The 22,297-nt window shown below is 38.3% G+C and overlaps 1 protein-coding gene across 1 annotated transcript in view; it reads right to left on the minus strand.

Annotated features, from left to right (window-relative positions):
• Positions 1–22,297, minus strand: part of RAD54B (RAD54 homolog B) — a 95,485-nt gene that overhangs the window by 70,705 nt on the left and 2,483 nt on the right. The window contains exons 2-3 of the mRNA XM_027131408.1: positions 18,189–18,339; positions 7,543–7,711 (exon numbers count right to left, since the gene is read on the minus strand). Of these exons, the coding sequence (XP_026987209.1) occupies positions 7,543–7,711; positions 18,189–18,323 (304 nt within the window). The 5' untranslated portion in view covers positions 18,324–18,339. The remainder of the gene's footprint in view (positions 1–7,542; positions 7,712–18,188; positions 18,340–22,297) is intronic.

Here is a 22,297-nt window from a genome sequence, read left to right on the forward strand (position 1 = left end):
GAAAGAAGTCTAAGAAGGAAAAACTCAGTGCTCCTGCCATGTTTCTCCTTTACTTTCATACCACTCCGACACCAGCTGGGTGTTCTACAATTCAACTCAATTCTGACACCATCTATCTGGAGATAGCATCACATCCCACAGGTTAAGGGCTCAGTCCCACAAGACTGCTCCCACACCACTTCAGATGCCAATCACAACTCCAGGTTGTCAGCTGTGCTTCTGACCAATCGGCTATAAATCAGAGGTTCCCAGGACCCCCTCCTCAGGATCAATTAACTTGCTAGAGCAGCTCACAAAACTCAGGAAAACAGTTTACTTACTTTTACGAGTTAATTATAAAAGTATATGATAAAATTGGGAGATTGGGATTGACATATATACACTAATATGTATAAAACAGATAACTAATAAGAACCTGCTGTATAAAAAAATAAATAAAATTAAATTAAAAAACAAAAAGTATATGATAAAAGATGAACATTCAGACAGAAGAGATGCATAGGCAAGGCACAGGTAAAAGGCTCGGAGTGTCTATGCCCTCTCTGGGCACCACCACTCTCTCAGCACCTCCATATGTTCACCAACGCGGAAGGTCTCCAAACCCCGTACTTTGGGGATTTTTACAGAGGTTTCATCACATTGGCATGATCAACCATCAACTCCATTTCCAACTCATCTCCCCTCTCTGGAGAATGGGAATGGGGCTGAAAATTCCAAGCTTCTAATCGTGGCTTAGTCTTTCTGGTGACCAGCCCTCAACCAGGAGCCCACCCAGAGTCACCTCATTAGAACAAAAGACATTTCTATCACCCAGGAAATTCCAAGGGATTTAGGAACTCTGTGTCAGGAACTAAGGTCAAAGACCAAGTATTAGAAGAAAAAAAGATGCTCCTAAAGCTCTTATCACTGAGGAAATTACAAGGGTTTTAGGACCTCTGTGCCAGGAACTGGGGGTAGAGACCAATACAGACATTTTCTATTATCTCACAGAGTCAAATTATGTAAACTTAATCCAGCCATGCTATGTGAATCACAGACCTACTCTATACAATCTACATTTACATACATTTTCTTTAAATAGCTCCCAGCCACCTATTAAGGAACTCAATTTGACCAAGTCTTATCTTTGGGGTAAAAACATTGTAAGCTAAAGGGAACTAGCCTTTTGTTAAATTTTGTATACTAAAAATGTTGCTAAAGCTATTCATCTTTATTTTAACTTAACATTTTTCACTTAATCATTTTTCAGTATAGTTAACATGGGTGTTCCCCCTGCAGGTAGCGGCAAGGAAATTTTGGTGAGATAGCTCCCACGTCCAAGGAAGGGATGGAGAGTGTGTATCTGATGATTCTCAGAAGCCACTTAGGCTTCTTCTTCACTGAGGTACCATAGGTCTAAAGTTAGGAATCCCTCTGGACACAGGAAAGTAACTCTATCAGCACAAAGTTAAGAAACCTTATTTAACGATTATGAGTAGGGACCATCTACATATCATCAGATTGACGAGAAAAAGGAAGTATGTGGTCCCAGTGGTTGCTGGTATCTATAATTTAACATGAGGAGAACCAGTCTAAGAATGAAGCCAATCTTGTGGATGACAGGAGTAGACAGAAATTGGGATCATAATGACATCCTTTAAACTGCTCCATCAGTCAATCCTAAAGCCTGCAATTTCCAAACATACATGCTAATAAAATTCAATTTTATAATCCAGTATTTTTAACAATACTTGAACCAAAAGCATATTAACTGATATTTAAAAAATTGTTTCCTTTCTTTCCATTGTGCTTATCCTGTTTGCCTATTTTATCCTGCTTAAATCACAACTTCACACTTTGTTTTTATTTTATTTTTTTTAACATCTTTATTGAAGCATAATTGGTTTACAATGTTGTGTTAGTTTCTGCTGTATAACAAAGTGAATTTGCTATATGTATATATATATGCCCATATCCCCTCCCTCTTGCGTCTCCCTCCCATCCTCTCTACCCCACCCCTCTAGGTGGTCACAAAGCACAGAGCTGATCTCCCTGTGCTATGCAGTTGCTTCCCACTAGCTATCTATTTTACATTTGGTAGTGTATATATGTCAAGGCTACTCTTTCACTTCATCCCAGCTTACACTTTCCTCTCCCCGTGTCCTCAAGTCCATTCTCTACATCTGCGTCTTTATTCCTGTCCTACCCCTAGGTTCATCAGAACCATTTTTTTTTTTAGATTCCATATATATGTGTTAGCATACAGTATTTGTTTTTCTCTTTCTGACTTACTTCACTCTGTATGACAGACTCTAGGTCCATCCACCTCACTACAAATAACTCAATTTCGTTTCTTTTTATGGCTGAGTAATATTCCATTGTATATATGTGCCACATCTTCTTTACCCATTCATCTGTCAATGGACACTTAGGTAAATGCACATACCTTGAGACCTTTGATACTCAAAGGTATCCTATGAATACATTCTCACATATGATTATAATATACAGCTATTCATTGTAGCTTTGTTTGTAATAAGAAAAGATACCAAGCAACCTAAATATCCATTAATATGGCACTGGTTAGGTACATCTGGCAAATCCACACAATGGAATATTATGTAGTTTTTAAAAAGAATGAGGTAGGGGAGTTCCCTGGTGGCCTAGTGTTAGGATTTCGGGCTTTCACTGCCATGGCCTGGGTTCAATCCTTGGTCACAGAACTATGAGATCCCGCAAGCCATGTGGCAGGGCCAAAAAAAAAAAGAAAGAAAAAGAAAAAAAAAAGAATGTAGGAGTTCTAAATGTACTGAAAAAAGATTTCAAAGATAAATCAAGCATTTATAAATTAATTATAAACCAATAAAATTCAAAAATCACATTAATTTAATGACAATGTTATTTTACTGAAATTAAACTGCTAATCACAATATAAGTATGGTACCAAAAGATTTGGCACATACAAGTCCTTTTGTGTCCAACAAGCCTCTTCTCCAATACAGCATATGAAGGCTCAATTCTTTGACTGTCCTTAATCTGAATATACGAAACCTCATTTGGTAGGAGTATACCCCATTCTGTCTACCTCTGTTCTCATCTGCTGACATGAAATCTTGTAATAATACTCAATTGTGGTTAACAATCCACCTGCCAATGCAGGGGACACGGGTTCAAGCCCTGGTCCACGAAGATCCCATGTGCCACAGAGCAGCTATGCCCTTGTGCCACAACTACTGAGCCTGCGCTCTCGAGCCCACAAGCCACAACTACTGAGCCCATGTGCCACAACTACTGAAGCCCACACGCCTAGAGCCCGTGCTCCGCAACAAGAGAAACCACAATGAGAAGCGTGCACACCACAACGAGTAGCCCCCGCTTACCGCAACTAAAGAAAGCCCGCGCGCAGCAACGAAGACCCAACACAGCCAAAAATAAATAAATAAATTTATTAAAAAAAAAAAAAAAATCAAGTAGCACTTAAAAAAAAAACTCAATTATATGGTGGCCAACCGAAAGATCCAACATAGGCTTATATACTTTTATTCATATTATTTAAAAGAAAACACAGAATTCTAAGCTTCTCTGAGAATTTATAAACCCCTGAAAATATGTCCGAACATCTCCAGGGACCTAAAAATCATTAGAAAAACACTTATCTCTCCAACAGAGGTTTTATCACTCCCTTTTTATACCTTTAATCTTCCCCTCTTCAATATCTCTTTCCTCTCAACCGACAACATACTACCTTTAAAAACAACAACCAAAAAACTTCTATGGTTTCCTGCTATCCCTCAAGATACTACTCCTTCCCTTCAAAACCAAATTTCTTTATTGATTTACATACATTATTTATTTACATTCACTGCCTCCATTTGCCTGTCTCCACTCATCACATATCCATTACAATATGGCTTTTGTTCCAAACACTTTCTGAAAGTATTCTCTTTTAAGTATTACCAATACTTGCAAACTATAATGTTCCAGCAGCTTCTTCTTGACTTCCTGACTTATCTGAAGTACTTCAGGGCCAAAGGGCTTAGCCAAGGGACTCAACTACAAGTTTTTCAAGATCCCTTCCATCAGTCATAAAATGTTTTTGAATTCATACTGTTTGACTTAAAACCCAAACAAGAGAAAGTTCCTGCCTTTGTATGCCACAGTTTAGTGAAGGAGACTCAGGTAAATAGATAAAATATAAAGAGTATAGCTGAACAGCCTGAGGGAGAATTAATGGTCTCATCTTACACTTCATCACATTCCTTATGAAAAGGAATCAGAAAGAATGAAAAAATTTCTTTGTTTTTCTAAAGAATGTAAGTATAGCTGATCAGAAGGTCTAGGGCTCCCTTTATTAATTTCCAAGGACTGCTATAACAAAGTACCACAAACACTTAAAACAACAGAATTTATTGTCTCACAACCTGGAGACCAGAAGTTCAAAATCAAGACGTCAGCAGGGTCATGCTCTCTCTGAAGGATCTGTGGGAGAATTATTCCGTGCCCCTTTCTAGCTTCTGGTGGTTGCCAGCAATCCTTGGTGCTCCTAGGCTTGCAGCTGGATTACTCTGATCTCTGTCCCCACTGTCACAAGGCCTTTTTCCCTCTGTATTTCTATGTCTCTCTCCTCATAACCAGCCATTGGATTTGTTAGGGGAACCACTGACCAAAAACTGCCCACCCTGGCCAGGCACCACAGTAACCATCTGCATGAGCTGTTTTCCAAAAGGAGGTCCTGGTAAGGAACATGGAACTAACAAGCCACCACCAACCAGAAGAATTCGGGAAAGGTCAAAAGGAGACGCCAGCCCATATGTCCTACCAACCTCCCAGAATCCTCCTCGCTGGACTCCTTCTTGGCTGAGCCATGCGTGCACCACCAGGAAGGACCCTGAGTCAGAATGATTGGCCAGAGACTAATCCAGAAACTAATCCCATCAGCATAAAACCCGGGACTGTGAGCCACGTGGCACAGCAGTCCTCCTGGGTTCCCTTTCCCTCCTGCTCTCCACGCGGGTGCTCCTTCCCACTAAAGTCTCTTGCTTTGTCAGCACGTGTGTCTCCTCGGACATTTCATTTCCAAGTGTTAGACAGAAGCCCACTCTCGGGCCCTTGGAAGCGGTCCCCCTTCCTGCAACAGATTTAGGGTCCACCCTAATCCAGTATGACCTCAACAGACTTGATGAGACTTGAAGTGCGCAGTAAAATTCAATAGAGTGAAAATGTACTTATTAGGGCTCTTTTGGTTGTTAAGAAACCAAACTTAAACTAGCTTAAGTAAAAATGGTTTTCCTGATGAACTAGATATTAAATATTATGAATTACTGTTAATCTTGTTTGGTGTAATAATGTGGTTATATAGGAGAAAACATTTATTTTAAGATATACATGCTGAAGTATTTAGAGGTGAAGTGGCATGATATCTGCAACTTATTTTCAAATGGTCCAGAAAAAAAAAAATTGCATACACGGGGCGGGGCTGGGTGGGGAGGGACAAATGAGGCAGAATGTTAACAACTATTGAATTTATGATGATAACTGGATTATTCTTTCAACCTCTCTATATGTAGGAAATTTTTCAAAATAAAAAGGTAACCGGAAATGAGGACATATTTTAACTGGGACATGCAGGCTTGGACCTGACTTCAAGGTGGATTAGACCTGGAATTGAAAGAATGTCAAAAGGTGAATATATACTATACAGATCTTTCATCTCCATACTTTTCTATATACAACATTCCTCTCCAGCAATCACCATGGAAAGCAAGATGTTTCTCACAATGCTCTTTTCCCCAGTTAACCTCTTTCTAAATGAGAGGCAGGAGGGTATCAGGAGGTTGGCACAGGTTCCCCAGTCCAGTGAATGTACTAAAAAAGAGAAGGGATTAAGGGATTAAAGGTTGAGTAAATTAACTCTCTCTTCAATTTATTTTAACTCTTAACTCCCTTCTCATATTTAACAGGGAACAGAATGAGAAACTATAGTAGAATGCAAAAAAAGCCCCAAATCAGTAACATGAAATGTATTATATTCTAGAGGCTAAATATCATTCTCTGGTGAAGAGATTAGCTACCAAGATAGAAAAGAAACAGGCATAGATGGATCATTATCCATCACAGGCTTGACAGTAGAGAAAAAAGTCTGGGAAAATAGGATATTCACCTAACGAAGATGGAAGGAAGAAAAGAGAAAAGGAGGGAGGTAAGGAGGAAAGTAATAAAGAGAGAGCAAATCCGTGAAACAGGGCAGAAGCTAAACTGCCATACCCAGAGCTGTCTCTAGGGATCTCCCTAAATTGATACCACCAAAAGCCCTTCTCAACTTCATCCTGACACTTGTTACAAATTTGAGAGCACGTAAATGGTACTAAGGATCCTGGCCAGTTGGGAGAAATCAGAAGTCCCTTCTGCCCCACAAGAAATGAACCCATTTATATGTAAAACGTATTAATTATCACAAAGCTCCAAAACTTCCTTCAAAAGGGTTAAGCGTTTAAGGCACTTTGTTGATTTGCACTGGTATCTTAAAATAGTAGTTATATTCTATAGACCAGCAAATGAGGCTCTCTCCCTGACACTCCTTATTCAACCAAAAAATAAAATGTTATTTAGAAAAATGTAGTCTTAATGGTGCCTTTCACAGGCCAAATAAACATCCATGAACATCCTAGATAAATTTTAATTACCTGAAAAATACTAATCTCTTACAGATGCAAAAAGAACCATAGCCATTATTTTAACTCAATTCAACTTGTTAAATGCTTGGTTTTCCTGCAATTATATACTTTCATAATTCAAATCTAACTGATTTTAACTTACTCCAATGGACTAAAATGAATCAACAGTTTTACTCATTTAAAGTTCACCACTCCTTTTAGTGCTGTTAATGCATTTTAAAACTTTTTTAAAAATCAAATCTTTAGAACTTCCCTGGTGGCTCAGTGGTTAAGAATCCACCTGCCAATATAGGGGACATGGGTTCAAGCCCTGGTCCAGGAAGATCTCACATGCCACGGAGCAATTAAGCCTATGCGCCACAATTACTGAGCCCATGCACTAGAACCCGCAAGCCACAACTACTGAGCCCACGTGTCACAACTACTGAAGCCCACACGCCTAGAGCCTGTGCTCTGCAACAAGAAGCCACCGTAATGAGATGCCCGTGCACTGCAACAAACAGTAGCCCCCACTCACCGCAACTAGAGAAAGCCCACATGCAGCAACGAAGACCCAATGCAGCCAAAAATAAATAAGTAAAAATAAGTAAATTTAAAAGAAAATCTTTAAACACAATTTATTTTGCTACTTGAGGTAAAGACCATTATTTGACCAATAAGTTTACAATGAATAACCTTAGACATATGCCTACTACAAAATGCAAGATTTGAATGATGTGGTTATTAATCCATCATTAAAGATAAATTACGACAACAAAAAATCTGAATTGCCAGCGACCTAGTGGTATTACATCAACTATTTTCAAATATAACATATTCATTCTTGTAAATAATCAATTTAAATAATACTGTAATAAGCCTGGTCAAGTATAAACCTGAACAGTCTTACCTGTATGATGTGGGTCTGATGTTGTCTTTGCAGATGCTTCCAAACAATATTTTTCCCTGTAATTATCCTCATGATTAATTCCTCTAGAACTTTCTTCAGTAGGCAGATTAAAACTGCATATTCTGGCATCATTTTGTGACTGCAAAATAGTATTCTTATTTGCAGCAACCTAAAAGAACAAAATATGTATTTTATGCTGATATTAAACTTAATTTCCCATATTTTTACATAATAGATTCCTAATTTAAAATGTGAGCTACTAGTTTCTCATACCTAAATGGGGAATATTTAAAAATAAAAATTATAATTTTTATTGTTTGTTTTTTAAGCTACTTTTATTACATAATAAAAGCTGAAAGACATCACAGAATGAAAATTATGCTTACAATTATAGTGTATTTTAAGCAACATATCAAATGAGGTTTTAAACAAGTCACAATATGCCATTCTCAGTCAACTGCTTTTATTCTTGCTAAATTTCTCAATATTAAAAGAAACACTTAAATATTGTTCATTTAAGTGTGATAATGGTACCTGCACTGTATTGTTGTTTTAACAGTACCTTATGTTTTAAAGGCAAATACTAAAATATTTACAAATGAAAAGATATTCCTGGAATCTGCATCAAAATAATGAGAGGGGAAGAAGGGGGGAGGGAGCTGGAGAGGAAAAAAATGAAGCAAGAACAATTGTCATAAACTGACAATTGTTGAAGCTGGATGATGGGTACATGGGGGTCCTTCATATACTCTTTTCTCTATTTTTGTATATGTATTAGCTTTCTGTTGCTGCTGTAACAAATTACAAGAAACTTAGTGGCTTAAAGCAACACAAATTTATTTTATAATTTTGTAAGTTTGAACTCTCACTTGGCTCTTAATGGACTAAAATCAAGGTAATCAGCAGGGCAGCATTTCTTTCAGGAGGTTCTAAGGGAGAAAACATTTCCTTGACTTTTCAAACTTCTAAAAGCTACCCACATTCCTTGGCTTGTGGCCCCATTCCTCTACTTCAAAGCCAGTTCCTCTGCATCTCTCTGCCCCTGCTTCCTTAATCACATCTCTTTCTCTAACCCTCTCATCTGTCTCCCTCTTCTACTTTTAAGGACCTCTGTGATTATACTGGGCCCATCTGGATAATCCAGGATGACCACCCCCCACCCCATCTCAAGGTCCTTAACATTAATCACCCAGTCAAAGTCCCTTTTGCCACGTGAGGTAACATACTCACAGGTTCCAGGGATTAGGACATGGACATTTTTGGAAGGCCATTTTTCTGCTTACCATAGTATGTTTGAAATGTTTTTTAAATAACAACTCACAGTAACAGACACAGTCATCATATCTCTATAAATATTCATTATAATAAATTTCAGAGACATTCAAAAACCTATCTGATAAGATTTTAAAGTAAGTCAGGTGAGGGAGGAGTCAAGATGGCGGTGTGGGAAGATGCAGAGTTAGTGTCTCCCCACAACTAGGGTGCCTGCTGGCCACTGGTGGGGGATTTTGACCCCCAAGGAGACGGGAGGAACCCCAAGGTGAACCAGTAGGACAGAGGGGTACCGAGGGGGGAGAAGTGGAGGCCAGACAAGATCAGCGCCTCTGAGGCCAGGGAGATCAGGAGAGGCAGGTAGGACGGACTCTCCGGGAGAGCAGGTGAGGAGCAGAGGGCAATTGTATGGCCCTCTTGGGCAGGGGAGGCTGCTGAGCTCCCAGGCCGGTCCCCTGCCCTCCAAGGCCCCACCTTCTCCTGTCCTCCCCCCAGCACCGGCTGCATTGGTCCTGGAGCATAGGAGGGAGACTAGGGAGATCAGGAGAGGCAGGCAGGAAGGGCCCTCCCAGACCGGAAGAGCAGGAGAGAAGAGGAGGGTGTTTGCCCCACCCACTCAACCCCAGGAAGCCTGCTAGGCTCCCAGGTGCGGTTCCCTGCCGTCTGAGACCGGGGTTGGGGGCACAACTGGGCCCCTTCTGTTCCTTGAGCCTAATCCGCACTGCCAGGGCCTTTTCCAGCCCTGTGAGTCTGGATCATGGGCCAGGCCCACCACCCAAACTTCGCCCTTGCTTAGGCCCTGCTCTCCACAGCCAAGGCCTCGCCCACCCTTTTTTTCTTCCTTTCCCTCCTCCTCTTTTTTACTCTTGTGGTACTGATGTACCTTCTGGTTGTTGATTCATCTATATTTTTATTTTTACATTCTTTGTAACATATCTGTTAGTCTCCTAGTCTAATTTTATTTTCTACTTTGTTATTTTTCTCTCTTTTAGTTTTTTGCCACCACGCACGGCTTGCAGGATCTTGATTCATGAGCCTGGGGCTGGGGGAAGCTCCTTCAGTGGGAGCTCCGAGTCCGAACCACTGGACTAACAGAGAACCTCTGACCCCAGGGCATATTCATTGGCGTGAGGTCTCACAAAGTTCCTCATCTCAGCACCAAGACCCAGCTCTACCCAAGAGTCTACAAACTCCAGTGTTGGAAGCCTCAGGCTGAACAACGAGTAAAACAGGAACACAATCCCACTCATTAAAAAAAAAAAAAAAAAGAGAGAGAGAGAGAGATGGCAAAAAAGAATGTCACAGATGAAGAAGCAAGGTAAAAACCTACAAGACCAAATAAATGAGGAGGAAATAGGCAATCTACCTGAAAAAGAATTCACAGTAATGATAGCGAAGGTGATCCAGAATCTCAGAAATAGAATGGAAGCATGGATTGAGAAAATACAAGAAATGTTTAACAAAGATCTAGAAGAACTAAAGAACAAACAAAGAGAGATGAACAACACAATAACTGAAATAAAAAATACACTAGAAGGAAGCAATAACAGAATAATGGAGGCAGAAGAACGAATAAGTGAGTGGGAAGACAAACTGGTGGAAATAACTGTCGAGGAGCAGAATAAAGAAAAAGAATGAAAAGAATTGAAGACAATCTCAGAAACCACTCGGACAACACTAAACGCACCAACATTTGAATTATAGCGGTCCCAGAAGAAGAAGAGAAAAAGAAAGGGTCTGAGAAAATATTTGAAGAGATTATAGTCGAAAACTTCCCTAATGTGGGAAAGGAAATAGTCACCTGAGTCCAGGAAGCAAAGAGAGTCCCATACAGGATAAACCTTATGAAAAACACACCAAGAGACATATTAATCAAACTAACAAAAATTAAATTCAAAGAAAAAATATTAAAAGCAGCAAGGAAAAATACAAAAATAACATACAAAGGAATCCCCATAAGGTTACCAGCTAATTTTTCAGCGGAAACTCTGCAGGCCAGAAGGAAATGGCAGGATATACTTAAAGTGATGAAAGAGAAAAAATCTACAACCAAGATTACTCTCCCCAGCAAAGATCTCATTCAGATTCGATGGAGAAGTCAAAAGCTTTTCAGACAAACAAAAGCAAAGAGAATTCGGCACCACCAAACCAGCTTTAAAACAAACACTAAAGAAACTTTTCTAAGTGGGAAACAAAAGAGAAGAAAAACACCCACAAAAACAAACCCAAAACAATTAAGAAAATGGTAATTGCAACATATATATCAATAATAACCCTGAAGGTAAATGGATTAAATGCCCCAACCAAAAGACACAGACTGGCTGAATGGATACAAAAACAAGACCCATATATATGCTGTCTATAAGAGACCCACTTCAGACCTAGGGACACATACAGACTGAAACTGAAGGGATGGAAAATGATATTCCATGCAAATAGAAATCAAAAGCAAGCTGGAGTAGCAATGCTCACATCAGATAAAATAGACTTTAAAATAAAGACTATTACAGGAGATAAGCAGGGACCCTACATAATGATCAAAGGATCAATCTAAGAAGATATAACAATTATAAATGTTTATGCACCCAACATAGGTGCACTCTAATACATAAGGCAAATGCTAACAACCATGAAAGGAGAAATCTACAATAACACCATAATAGTAGGGGACATTAACACCCCACTTACACCAATGGACAAATCATCCAAACAGAAAATAAATAAGGAGACACAAGCTTTAAATGACACAATAGACCAGATAGATCTAATTGATATTTATAGGACATTCCACCCAAAAGTGGCAGAATACACTTTCTTCTCAAGTGCACATGGAACATTCTCCAGGATAGATCACATCTTGGGTCACAAATCAAGCCTCAGAAAATTTAAGAAAATTGAAATCGTATCAAGCATCTTTTCTGACCACAACGCTATGAGATTAGAAATCAATTACAGGAAAAAAAACTGTAAAAAACACAAATACATGGGTGCTAAACAGTGCGCTACTAAATAACCAAGAGATCACTGAGGAAATCAAAAAATACACAGAAACAAATGACAACAAAAACACGATGACCCAAAAGCTATGGGATGCAGCCAAAGCAGTTCTAAGAGGGAAGATTACAGAAATTTAATCTCAGCTCAAGAAACAAGAAAAATCTCAAATAAACAATGTAACCTTACACCTAAAGCAACTAGAGAAGGAAGAACAAAGAAAACACAAAGACAGTAGAAGGAAAGAAATTATAAAGATCAGAACAGAAATAAATGAAATAGAAACGAAGAAAACAATAGCAAAGATCAATAAAACTAAAAGTTGATTCTTTGAGAAGATAAAATTGATAAACCTTTAGCCAGACTCATCAAGAAAAAAAGGGAGAGGATGCAAATCAATAAAATTAGAAATGAAAAAGGAGAAATCACAACTGACACTGCAGAAATACAAAGGATTATAAGAGACTACTACAAACAATTATATGCCAATAAAATGGACAACCAAGAAGAAATGGACAAATTCTTGGAAAGGTACAATTTTCCAAGACTGAACCAAGAAAAATTAGAAAATATAAACAGACCCATCACAAGTAATGAAATTGAAACTGTGATTAAAAATCTTCCAACAAACAGAAGTCTAGGACCAGATGGCTTCACAGGCAAATTCTATCAAACGTTTAGAGAAGAGCTAACACCGATCCTCCTCAAACTCTTCCAAAAAACTGCAGAGGGAGAAACTCCCAAATTCATTTTACGAAGCCACCATCACCCTGATACCAAAACCAGGCAAAGACGCCACAAAAAAAGAAAACTACAGGCCAATATCACTGATGAACATAGATGCAAAAATCCTGAACAAAATACTAGCAAACAGAATCCAACAGCACATTAAAAGGATCATACACCATGATCAAGTGGGATTTATCCCAGGGATGCAAAGATTCTTCAATATACGTAAATCAACCAATGTGACACACCACATTAACAAACTGAAGAATAAAAACCATATGATCATCTCAATACATGCAGAAAAAGCATTTGACAAAATTCAACACCCATGTATGATAAAAACTCTCCAGAAAGTGGGCATAGAGGGAACATACCTCAACATAATAAAGCCCATATGCAACAAACCCACAGCTAACATCATTCTCAATGGTGAAAAACTGAAAGCATTTCCTCTCAGATCAGGAAGAAGAACAGTATGTTCACTCTCGCCACTATTATTCAACATAGTTTGGAAGTCCTAGCCACAGCAATCTAAGAAGAAAAAGAAATACAAGGAATCCAAATTGGAAAGGAAAAAGTGAAACTGTCACTGTTTGCAGATGACATGACACCATACATAGAAAATCCTAAAGATGCGACCAGAAAACTACTAGAACTCATCAATGAATTTGGTAAGGTTGCAGGATACAAAATTAATGCACAGAAATCTCTTGCATTCCTATACACCAACAACAAAAAATCAGAAAAAGAAATTAAGGAAACAATCCCATTTACCACTGCAACAAAAAGAATAAAATTCCTAGGAATAAACCTCCCTAAGGAGGTGAAAGACTTGTACTCAGAAAACTATAAAACACGGATGAAAAGAACTCAAAGATTACATAAACAGGCGGAGAAATATACCATGTTCTTGGATTGGAAGAATCAATATTGTGAAAATGACTATCCTACCCAAAGCAAGCTACAGATTCAGTGCAATTCCTATCTAACTACCAATGGCATTCTTCACAGAATTAGAACAAAAAATCTTACAATTTGTATGGAAACACAAAAGACCCCAAATAGCCAAAGCAATCTTGAGAAAGAAAAACGGAGTTGGAGGAATCAGGCTCCCCAACTTCAAACTATACCACAAAGCTACAGTAATCAAGTCAGTATGGTACTGGCACAAAAAAAGAAATATAGATCAATGGTACAGGATAGAATGCCCAGAGATAAACCCAGGTACATATGGGCACCTAATTTACGACAAAGGAGGCAAGAACCTACAATGGAGAAAAGACAGCCTCTTCAATAAGTGGTGCTGGGAAAACTGGACAGCTACATGTAGAAGAATGAAATTAGAACACTACCTAACACCATAAACAAAAATAAACTCAAAATGGATTAAAGACCTAAATGTAAGACCAGGCACTATAAAACTTTTAGACGAAAACAAGGAAAAACACTCTTTGACATAAATCACAGCAAGATCTTTTTTGACCCACCTCCTAGAGTAACAGAAATTTTGTGCTACAAATAAAACCATCAAGAAAGTGAAAGGCAAAAACAGAATGGGTGAAAATATTTGCAAATCATATATCTGATAAGCGACCTATGTTTAGAATATACAAAGAACCCTTACAACTCTATAATAAAAAGCAAATAATCCAACTTAAAAAAAGGACAGGGCTTCCCCGGTGGCGCAGTGGTTGAGAGTCCGCCTGCCGATGCAGGGGACACGGGTTCATGCCCCGGTCCGGGAGGATCCCACATGCTGCGGAGCGGCTGGGCCTGTGAGCCGTGGCCGCTGGGTCTGCGCGTCCGGAGCCTGTGCTCCGCGACGGGAGAGGCCACAACAGTGAGAGGCCCGCATACCGCAAAAACAACAAAAACAGAAACAAAAAAAACATACGTCTACACAACAATTTATACACTAATATTCATCAGCATTATTCATAATACCTAAAAAATTTTAAAAATGGAAACAAACCAAACACCCATCAACCGACAGATGGAAAAATAAAATACGGTATATTAATAAAATGAAATATTATTCAGTGTGGCAAGCAGAATAATGCCTCCCGAAGGTGTCTACACCCTAATTCCCAGAACCTGTGGATATGTTACCTTATGTGGCAGAAGACTCTTTGCAGATGCAATTAAGGTTAAGGACCTTGAAATAGAGAGATTGTCCTGAATTATCCAGGCAGGCCCAATCTAACCAAATGAGTTCCAGTTTCAGAGAACCAAAAAGACGGCAATATAAGAACTCAAACCGCCATTACCAATTTTGAAAACGTAGGAAGGGGACCATGAGCAAAGGAATGTAGGTGGTCTGTAGAATCTAGAAAAGGCAAAGGAAACATTCTTTTTTTTTTTGCGGTACGTGGGCCTTTCACTGTTGTGGCCTCTCCTGTTGCGGAGCACAGGCTCTGGACGCGCAGGCTCAGCAGCCATGGCTCACAGGCCCAGCCGCTCCGCGGCATGTGGGATCTTCCCGGACCGGGGCACGAACCTATGTCCCCTGCATCGGCAGGCAGACTCTCAACCACTGCACCACCAGGGAAGCCCAGGAAACATTCTTAAAACCTCCAGAAATAAATGCAACCCTGCCAACACCTTGATCTTAGCCCAGTGAGACCCACGTTGGGCTTCTGACCTACAGATCTGTAAGATAATACATTTGCATTATTTTCCTTTTTTTAAAATATTTATTTATTTGGCTGCATCGGTTCTTAGTTGCGGCACATGGAATCTTTCATTGCGGTGCACAGGCTCTTCGTTGCAGCGCGTGGGCTTCTCTCTAGTTGTGGTGCGTGGGTTCAAGAGAGCGCGGACTCAGTAGTTGTGTAGTTGTGGTGTGTGAGCTTAGTTGCCCTGAAGTATGTGGGATCTTAGTTCTCTGACCAGGGATCGAATCCACGTCTCTTGCATTGGAAGGCAGAATCTTAACCACTGGACCACCAGGGAAGTCCCACATTTGCATTGTATTAAGTCACTAAATTTCTGGTAATCTGTTACAGCAGCAATAGAAAACTAATACATTCAGCAATAAAAAGAAATGAATTACTGATACATGCTACAATGTAGATGAGCCTTTTGAAAAACACTACGCTAACTGAAAAAAGTGAGTCACAAAAGGCCGCATGTGTGATTTCATTTATATGAAATGTTCATAATAGGTAAATATATAGAAACAGAAAGTAGATTAGTGGTTGCTAAGGGCTGGGGGATTTTGATGGGCTGATGTGTATGAGGTCTCTTTCTGGAATGATAAAAATGTTCTTTTGGTGAGCATTGCACAATTCTGAACATACTAAAGACAACTGAATTGTAGTAGGTAGACTACAGGTATGTGAATTGTATTTAAATAAAGCTGCTTGTACAAAAAGAAACCTTATTTAAAATTAAAAACTATGCTTACATAGTTTTCTCCTTATATTGTGGCCAGAATTCTAAAGGAGTGTAGGATAAAACAAACAGATGCAGGCCAAAAAACAGAGTCAAAAATCAATAGATGTTTTCAACAACAAAAAGACAAAACACCAGTTAAAAGCCAAGGACTTGAACAGATATTTCTCCAAAGAAGATAAGCAAATGGTCAATAAGCACACGAAAAGATGCTCAGCATTACTAGTCATTAGGAAAATGCAAATCAAGACCACAATGAAATGCCACTTCACACCAACAAGAATGGCCATAATCAAAACAAAACAAAAAAAAACAACAGCAATGAAAACAGAAAATAACCAGTGTTGCTGAGGATGTGGAGAAACTGGAACCCTCATACATGGCTGGTGGGAATGTAAAATGGTTCAGTAGCTATGGAAACAATTTGGTAGTTCCTCAAAAAATAAACACAGAATCACCATATGATCTAGCAATTCCACTCCTAAGTATATACACAAGAGAACTGAAAACAGGTACCCAAACAGAAACTTGTATGCCAGTGTTCACATCAGCATTATTCATAATAGCCAAAAAGTGGAAACAACTCAAGTATCTATCAATAAATGAGTGAATAAACAAAATACAGTATATACATATACAACTGAATACTACTTAACCATACAAAGCACTGATGTTCTGATACCTGCTACAACATGAATGATCCTGAAAACGTCAGGCTAAATGAAATAAGCCAGAGACAACAGGGCAAATATTTATGATTCCATTTATATGAGGTACCTAGGGTAATCAAATCCATGGAGACAGAAAGTAGAATAGTGATGACCGGAGGGGAGAGCAGGGAATTATTCCCTAATGGTTACAAAGTTTCTGTTTAGAGTAATGAAAAAGTTTTGAACACAGACAGTGGTGATTTTTGCACAACAGTGTGAACGAAATTAATGCCACCTACCTGCATGCTTAAAAATGGTAAAATGGCAAATTTTATGTTATACATATCTTACCATAATTAAAAAAATAGAAGAAATATTAGTAGACTTTAATCTCCATAACATAAATGAATCAGAGAACTGTAGAGTAGCAGAAGTGTGGACTGCCCATTTTATATATGCTCTATATAACCTTTATATAACTTCTATATACCTAAGACTAAAACAATCCTTCATATTAGTAGTAAAGAATATATATTAAGACTGTTTCGGGGGCTTCCCTGGTGGCACAGTGGTTAAGAATCCACCTACCAGTGCAGAGGACGCGGGTTTGATCCCTGGTCTGGGAAGATCCCACATGCCGTGGAGCAACTAAGCCCATGTGCCACAACTACTGAGCCTGCACTCTAGAACCCACGAGCCACAACTACTGAAGCCTGTGTGGCTAGAGCCTACGCTCCGCAACAAGAAGCCACCGCAATGAGAAGACTGCACACCACAATGAAGAGTAGCCCCTGCTCGCCGCAACTAGAGAAAGCCCGCGCGCAGCAACGAAGACCCAACGCAGTCAAAAATAAACAAATAAATTTATAAAAATTAATAAAACTAAAAAACAAAAAAGACTGCTTCGGGACTTCCCTGGTGGTCCAGTGGCTGGGAGTCCGCCTTCCAATGCAGGGGGCGTGGGTTCGATCCCTGGTTGGGGAACTGGGATCCCACATGCTGCAACTACTGGGCCTGCGCACCCTGGAGCCCTCATGCCACAACTAGAGAGACGCCCGCTTGCCGCAGCAAAAGAACCCCACAGGCCACAAAGAAGATCCCACGTGCCGCAACTAGGACCTGACGCAACCAAATAAATAAACAAATAAATAAATAATGTAGATTTGTTTAAAAAAAAAGACTGTTTCGAGCACTTACTTTTTACAAGCATAAATGAAAGGAAGTGTCCAGAACACTGATATAAAGCATTATTTATATGTTTTCTCTTTAAGTTGCCTTAAAGTTTTCACTTATTTATGTGTTACCTTTAAAAAGAACACTGATCAGAACAACTTTTTTTTTAACAAGAATCTCCACCCCTTCCCTTGCAGAGGTATTTTTCACTGTTAAGAAAAGTTTATTTTACAGACCTAACCCAAGTTTATTTTATGTCGTTCCTTTAAAATATATATATTTAGTCATTATTTCTAAGGTTTTTAGAAGAATTTATCAGAGATACTGAAAATTCCTATAGGCATTAAGTATTACTACCTGTTTAAATGGCACTTTTTAAAAAATACATGCTTCTCTAGATTATACTTCCTTTACTGTTTTGTTTTGTCTTTTTACCTCAGATAATTTTATATCTGAATTCAGCTTTGTAACCTCTTCATTAGGACTTGGATTACTTCTTGCTGGCGGTATAAATTTTGGCTTTTTGAAGGGATTCCCTTGCAACTGACTTGGTGCTGCCGATCGTCTCATATTCAGCAGTATTAACCTGAAAAATACCCAAAACAAAAATGATCTAGTCATAAGTCAGATTAGAATCACCTCCAAGTATATATCATCACTACAATCATGACATCTTAAAAAATATAAGAGAATAAACCTGTAAAAAGCCTTAGGAAACAAATTCAACAGCTGGTAACATTTTATTTTCCATCATAAAAGGCTTCTGAAAATATTTAAGATTTAAATTACATGGTGTGAACCTGAGCATATATTGTATCAGTTTTGATAAAACTATAGATTAGATAATGATTCTATAGCCTTAAACTCAATTTACATAGTAGTTTCAAAAGAAACATAATTATTCACAGACATACATCCAACATGTTGCTTTTTTTCTATTCCATTAATCCATAAACTGCATGAGGGTAGCAATCATTCTTGTTTTCTTCACCACTCTGTAAGCAGCTTCGACCACAAAGCCAGATACATTATAATCACTAAAGAATATTTTTGAATGAATGAATAAAATCCTGGCAATTAAAAGAACACATTTACAGTTCAATTTCCTTTTAAAACCATGGGATATTTTAAATATATAAATCAAGAGACTAGAACCAGGTTTCCAAACTTTTGCTCAATATTATTTCCACCAGGACAGGACAGGTGAGACAGATAAAAGCCAAGAACATTACATGCACACATCATGCTTCTGCAATGGACGGCAGTAAGCACTCTTATTCAAAGTAATCTCACAAAACACTACACAAGATATGGCATCAACAAGGATGTACATGGCTACCAAAATTATTTGTTTAATCCAGAAATTCCACTTCTGGGAATTTACTCTAAGGAATTACCAAAGATATACTCAAAGAATTATGTATAAGGGTAATCATGCCAATATTACTTATAGTAAGAGAAAAAAAAGGAAATTTGAATATCCATAACAAGGTACTAGACAAATAAGTTATGTCACATCCACAAAATGGAACACACTCTCTTCATACACCACTAAAATGGTGAGTAGTACTGCAGTTTCCCAAGCAAGCCATGTTCTCTTTTCCTCTAGGCCTTTGAACAAACTTTCCCCTATACAGTGTTGGGAATGCCTTTAGCATTTTCCTTTGCCTAATTGATTCCAATTTATCCTTTAGGACTCTTAACTATGAGCCCTCTTCATCTCTGCTCAAAGACTGGATTAGAGACCCTTCCTACGTGTGCACTACCCAAGCACTTTTCACACTGTAATGAAACTACCTATTAATTCACCCAAGCTGTAAACTCCTGGATCAGGCATGAAGTCTTACATTCCATTCATCACTATATTGCCAGTACCAACACAAGAAGACATTCAGTATTTGTTATATAAAAAATTCTACAGCCATTAATGGGGAAAAAAATCACATTTTAGAAGAATGTTTAGGGACTTCCCTGGTGGCGCAGTGGATAAGACTCTGTGGTCCCAATGCAGGGGGCCCAGGTTCCATCAATGGTCAGGGAACTAGATCCCACATCATGCCGCAACTAAGAGTTTGCATGCCACAACTAAGGAGGCCACCTGCCGCAACTAAGACCCAGTGCAACCAAATAAATAAATATTTAAAAAATAATAAAAACTGGTATCAAAAATACTTCCAAGTTAATAATAAAAATAAGTCCTTAAATTTAAAAAAATAAAAGAATGTTTAATGATGTGAAATGTTTTTTGTATATCAAATAAAAAATGGCTATAGAAAGCATTTTTAGCAAGGCTGCAAGATACCAGGTTAATACCCAAAAGTCAATTGTCTTCCAACATACCAGCAATGAATAAGTGGAATTTGAAATTAAAAACACAATACCATTTACATCAGCACCCCATAAAAATGAAACACTTAAGTGTAATCTAACAAAACATGTATAAGATCTATGTGGGGAAAAACTATAAGACTCTGCTGAGCGAAATCAATGAACTAAATAAATGGAGAGATTCCATGTTCATGGATAGAAAGACTAAATATTGTTAAGATGTCAGTTCTTCTCAACTTTATAGATTAATACCATCCCAACTAAAATCCCAGCAAGTTATTTTGTGGATATCAAAACACTGATTCTAAAGTTTATATGGAGAGGCAAATGACCCAGAATAGCCAACACAATATGGAAAGAAGAGAACAAAGAGAACTGATAATACCTGACTTTAAGACTTAACATATAACTACAGTAATCAAGACAGTGTGGTATTGGTGAAAGAGACAAATGAATCAACAGAATAGAATAGAGAGCCAGAAATAGACCCACATAAAGACAGTCTTTGACAAAGGAGCAAAGGCAATACAATGGAGCAAAGATAGTGTCTTCCACAAATGGTGCTAAGACAACTGGACATTCACATCAAAGAAAATGAATCTAGAAACAGACTTTACACCCTTCACAAAAATTAACTTAAAATGAATCAGAGGCTTACATGTAAAACGCAAAGCTATAAAACTCCTAGAAGATAATATAGAAGAAAAGCCAGATGATCGTGGGTATGGTGATGACTTTTTAACTACAACACCAAAGGCACAATCCATGAAAGACGATAATTGATAATCTGGACTTGATTAAAATTAAAAACTTCTGCTCTGAAAAAAGTCAAAGGAATGAAAAGACAAGTCACAGACTGGGAAAAAATATTTGCAAAAGGTGCATCTGATAAAGGACTATTATCCAAAACGTACAAAGAAATCTTAAAACTCAACAATAAGAAAACCCAGTTAAAAAGTGGGCCAAAGACCTTAAAAGACATATCACAAAAGATATACAGATAACAAATAAGTACATGAAAAGATGCTCCACATCATATGTCATCAAGAATGAAGAAAATCCAGAACACTGACAACACCAAATGCTGGTGAGGATGTGGAGCAGTAGGAATTTTTGTTCATTGCTGGTGGGAATGCAAAATGGTGCAGCCACTCTGGAAAACATTTTAGCACATTTTAGCACTTTCTTGCAAAACTGAACATACTTTTAACATAAGATAACTCCTTTCAACAAAGAGTTGAAAATTTATGTCCACACAAAAACTTGCATACAAATATTTATAGCAACTATAATTACAATTACGAATAGTAATTGCCAAACTTGAAAGCAACCAAGCATTCAGTAGGTGAATGGATAAATAAACTGTGGTGTATCCAGACCATGGAATGTTATTCCACACTTTAAAAAAAAAAAAGCTATCAAGCCATGAAAAGACATGGAGGAACCAAAAATGCATATTACCAAATGAAAGAAGCAATCTGAAAAGGCTACATACTGTATGATTCCAACAATGTGACATCCTGAAAAACTATGGAGGCAAAACTATGGAGACATTAAAAAGATCAGTGGTTGCCAAGGGTTAGGGGAGGGGCAGGGATGCAAAGGCAGAGCACAGAATTTTTTAAGGCAATGAAAATATTCTGTATAATGCCCTAATGATGGATACATGTCATTATATATTTGTCCAAATCCACAGAATGTAGAATGCCAAGAATGAATACTATTGTAAACTATGGACTTTGGGTGCTTATGTGTGTCAACTGTAAAAAATGTACCATTCTGGTGAAGGATGCTGATAATGAGGGAAGGCAGGGATATATGGGAAATCTCCACCTTCCTCTCAACTTTGCTGTAAACCTAAAACTGCTCTAAAAATAATAAGTTTTAATTTCACAAATGGCTACCAAACATGTTCAGCATCATTCCAATTTTATAAAAAAAAAAATAGTATGTGTGTTTGTACTTTTTAAAAGACTAGAAAGCAAAGGGGCATGAGGAACTTTTCGGGGTGACTGAGATAACCTGCATCAGATTGTAGTATGATTACAAGTTTGTCAAAACTCATCTAAGGGGACCTCCCTGGAGGTCCAGTGGTTAAGACTTCGCCTTCCAATGTAGGGGGTGCGGGTTCGATCCCTGGTCGGGGAGCTAAGATCCCACATGCCTCGCAGCCAAAAAAACCAAAACATAAAACAGGAGCGATACTGTAACAAATT

This window comes from Aethalodelphis obliquidens, unplaced genomic scaffold, assembly GCF_003676395.1.
Source record: "Aethalodelphis obliquidens isolate GAN/ISIS:26980383/991018 unplaced genomic scaffold, ASM367639v1 scaffold39, whole genome shotgun sequence".
NCBI lineage: Eukaryota > Metazoa > Chordata > Mammalia > Artiodactyla > Delphinidae > Aethalodelphis > Aethalodelphis obliquidens.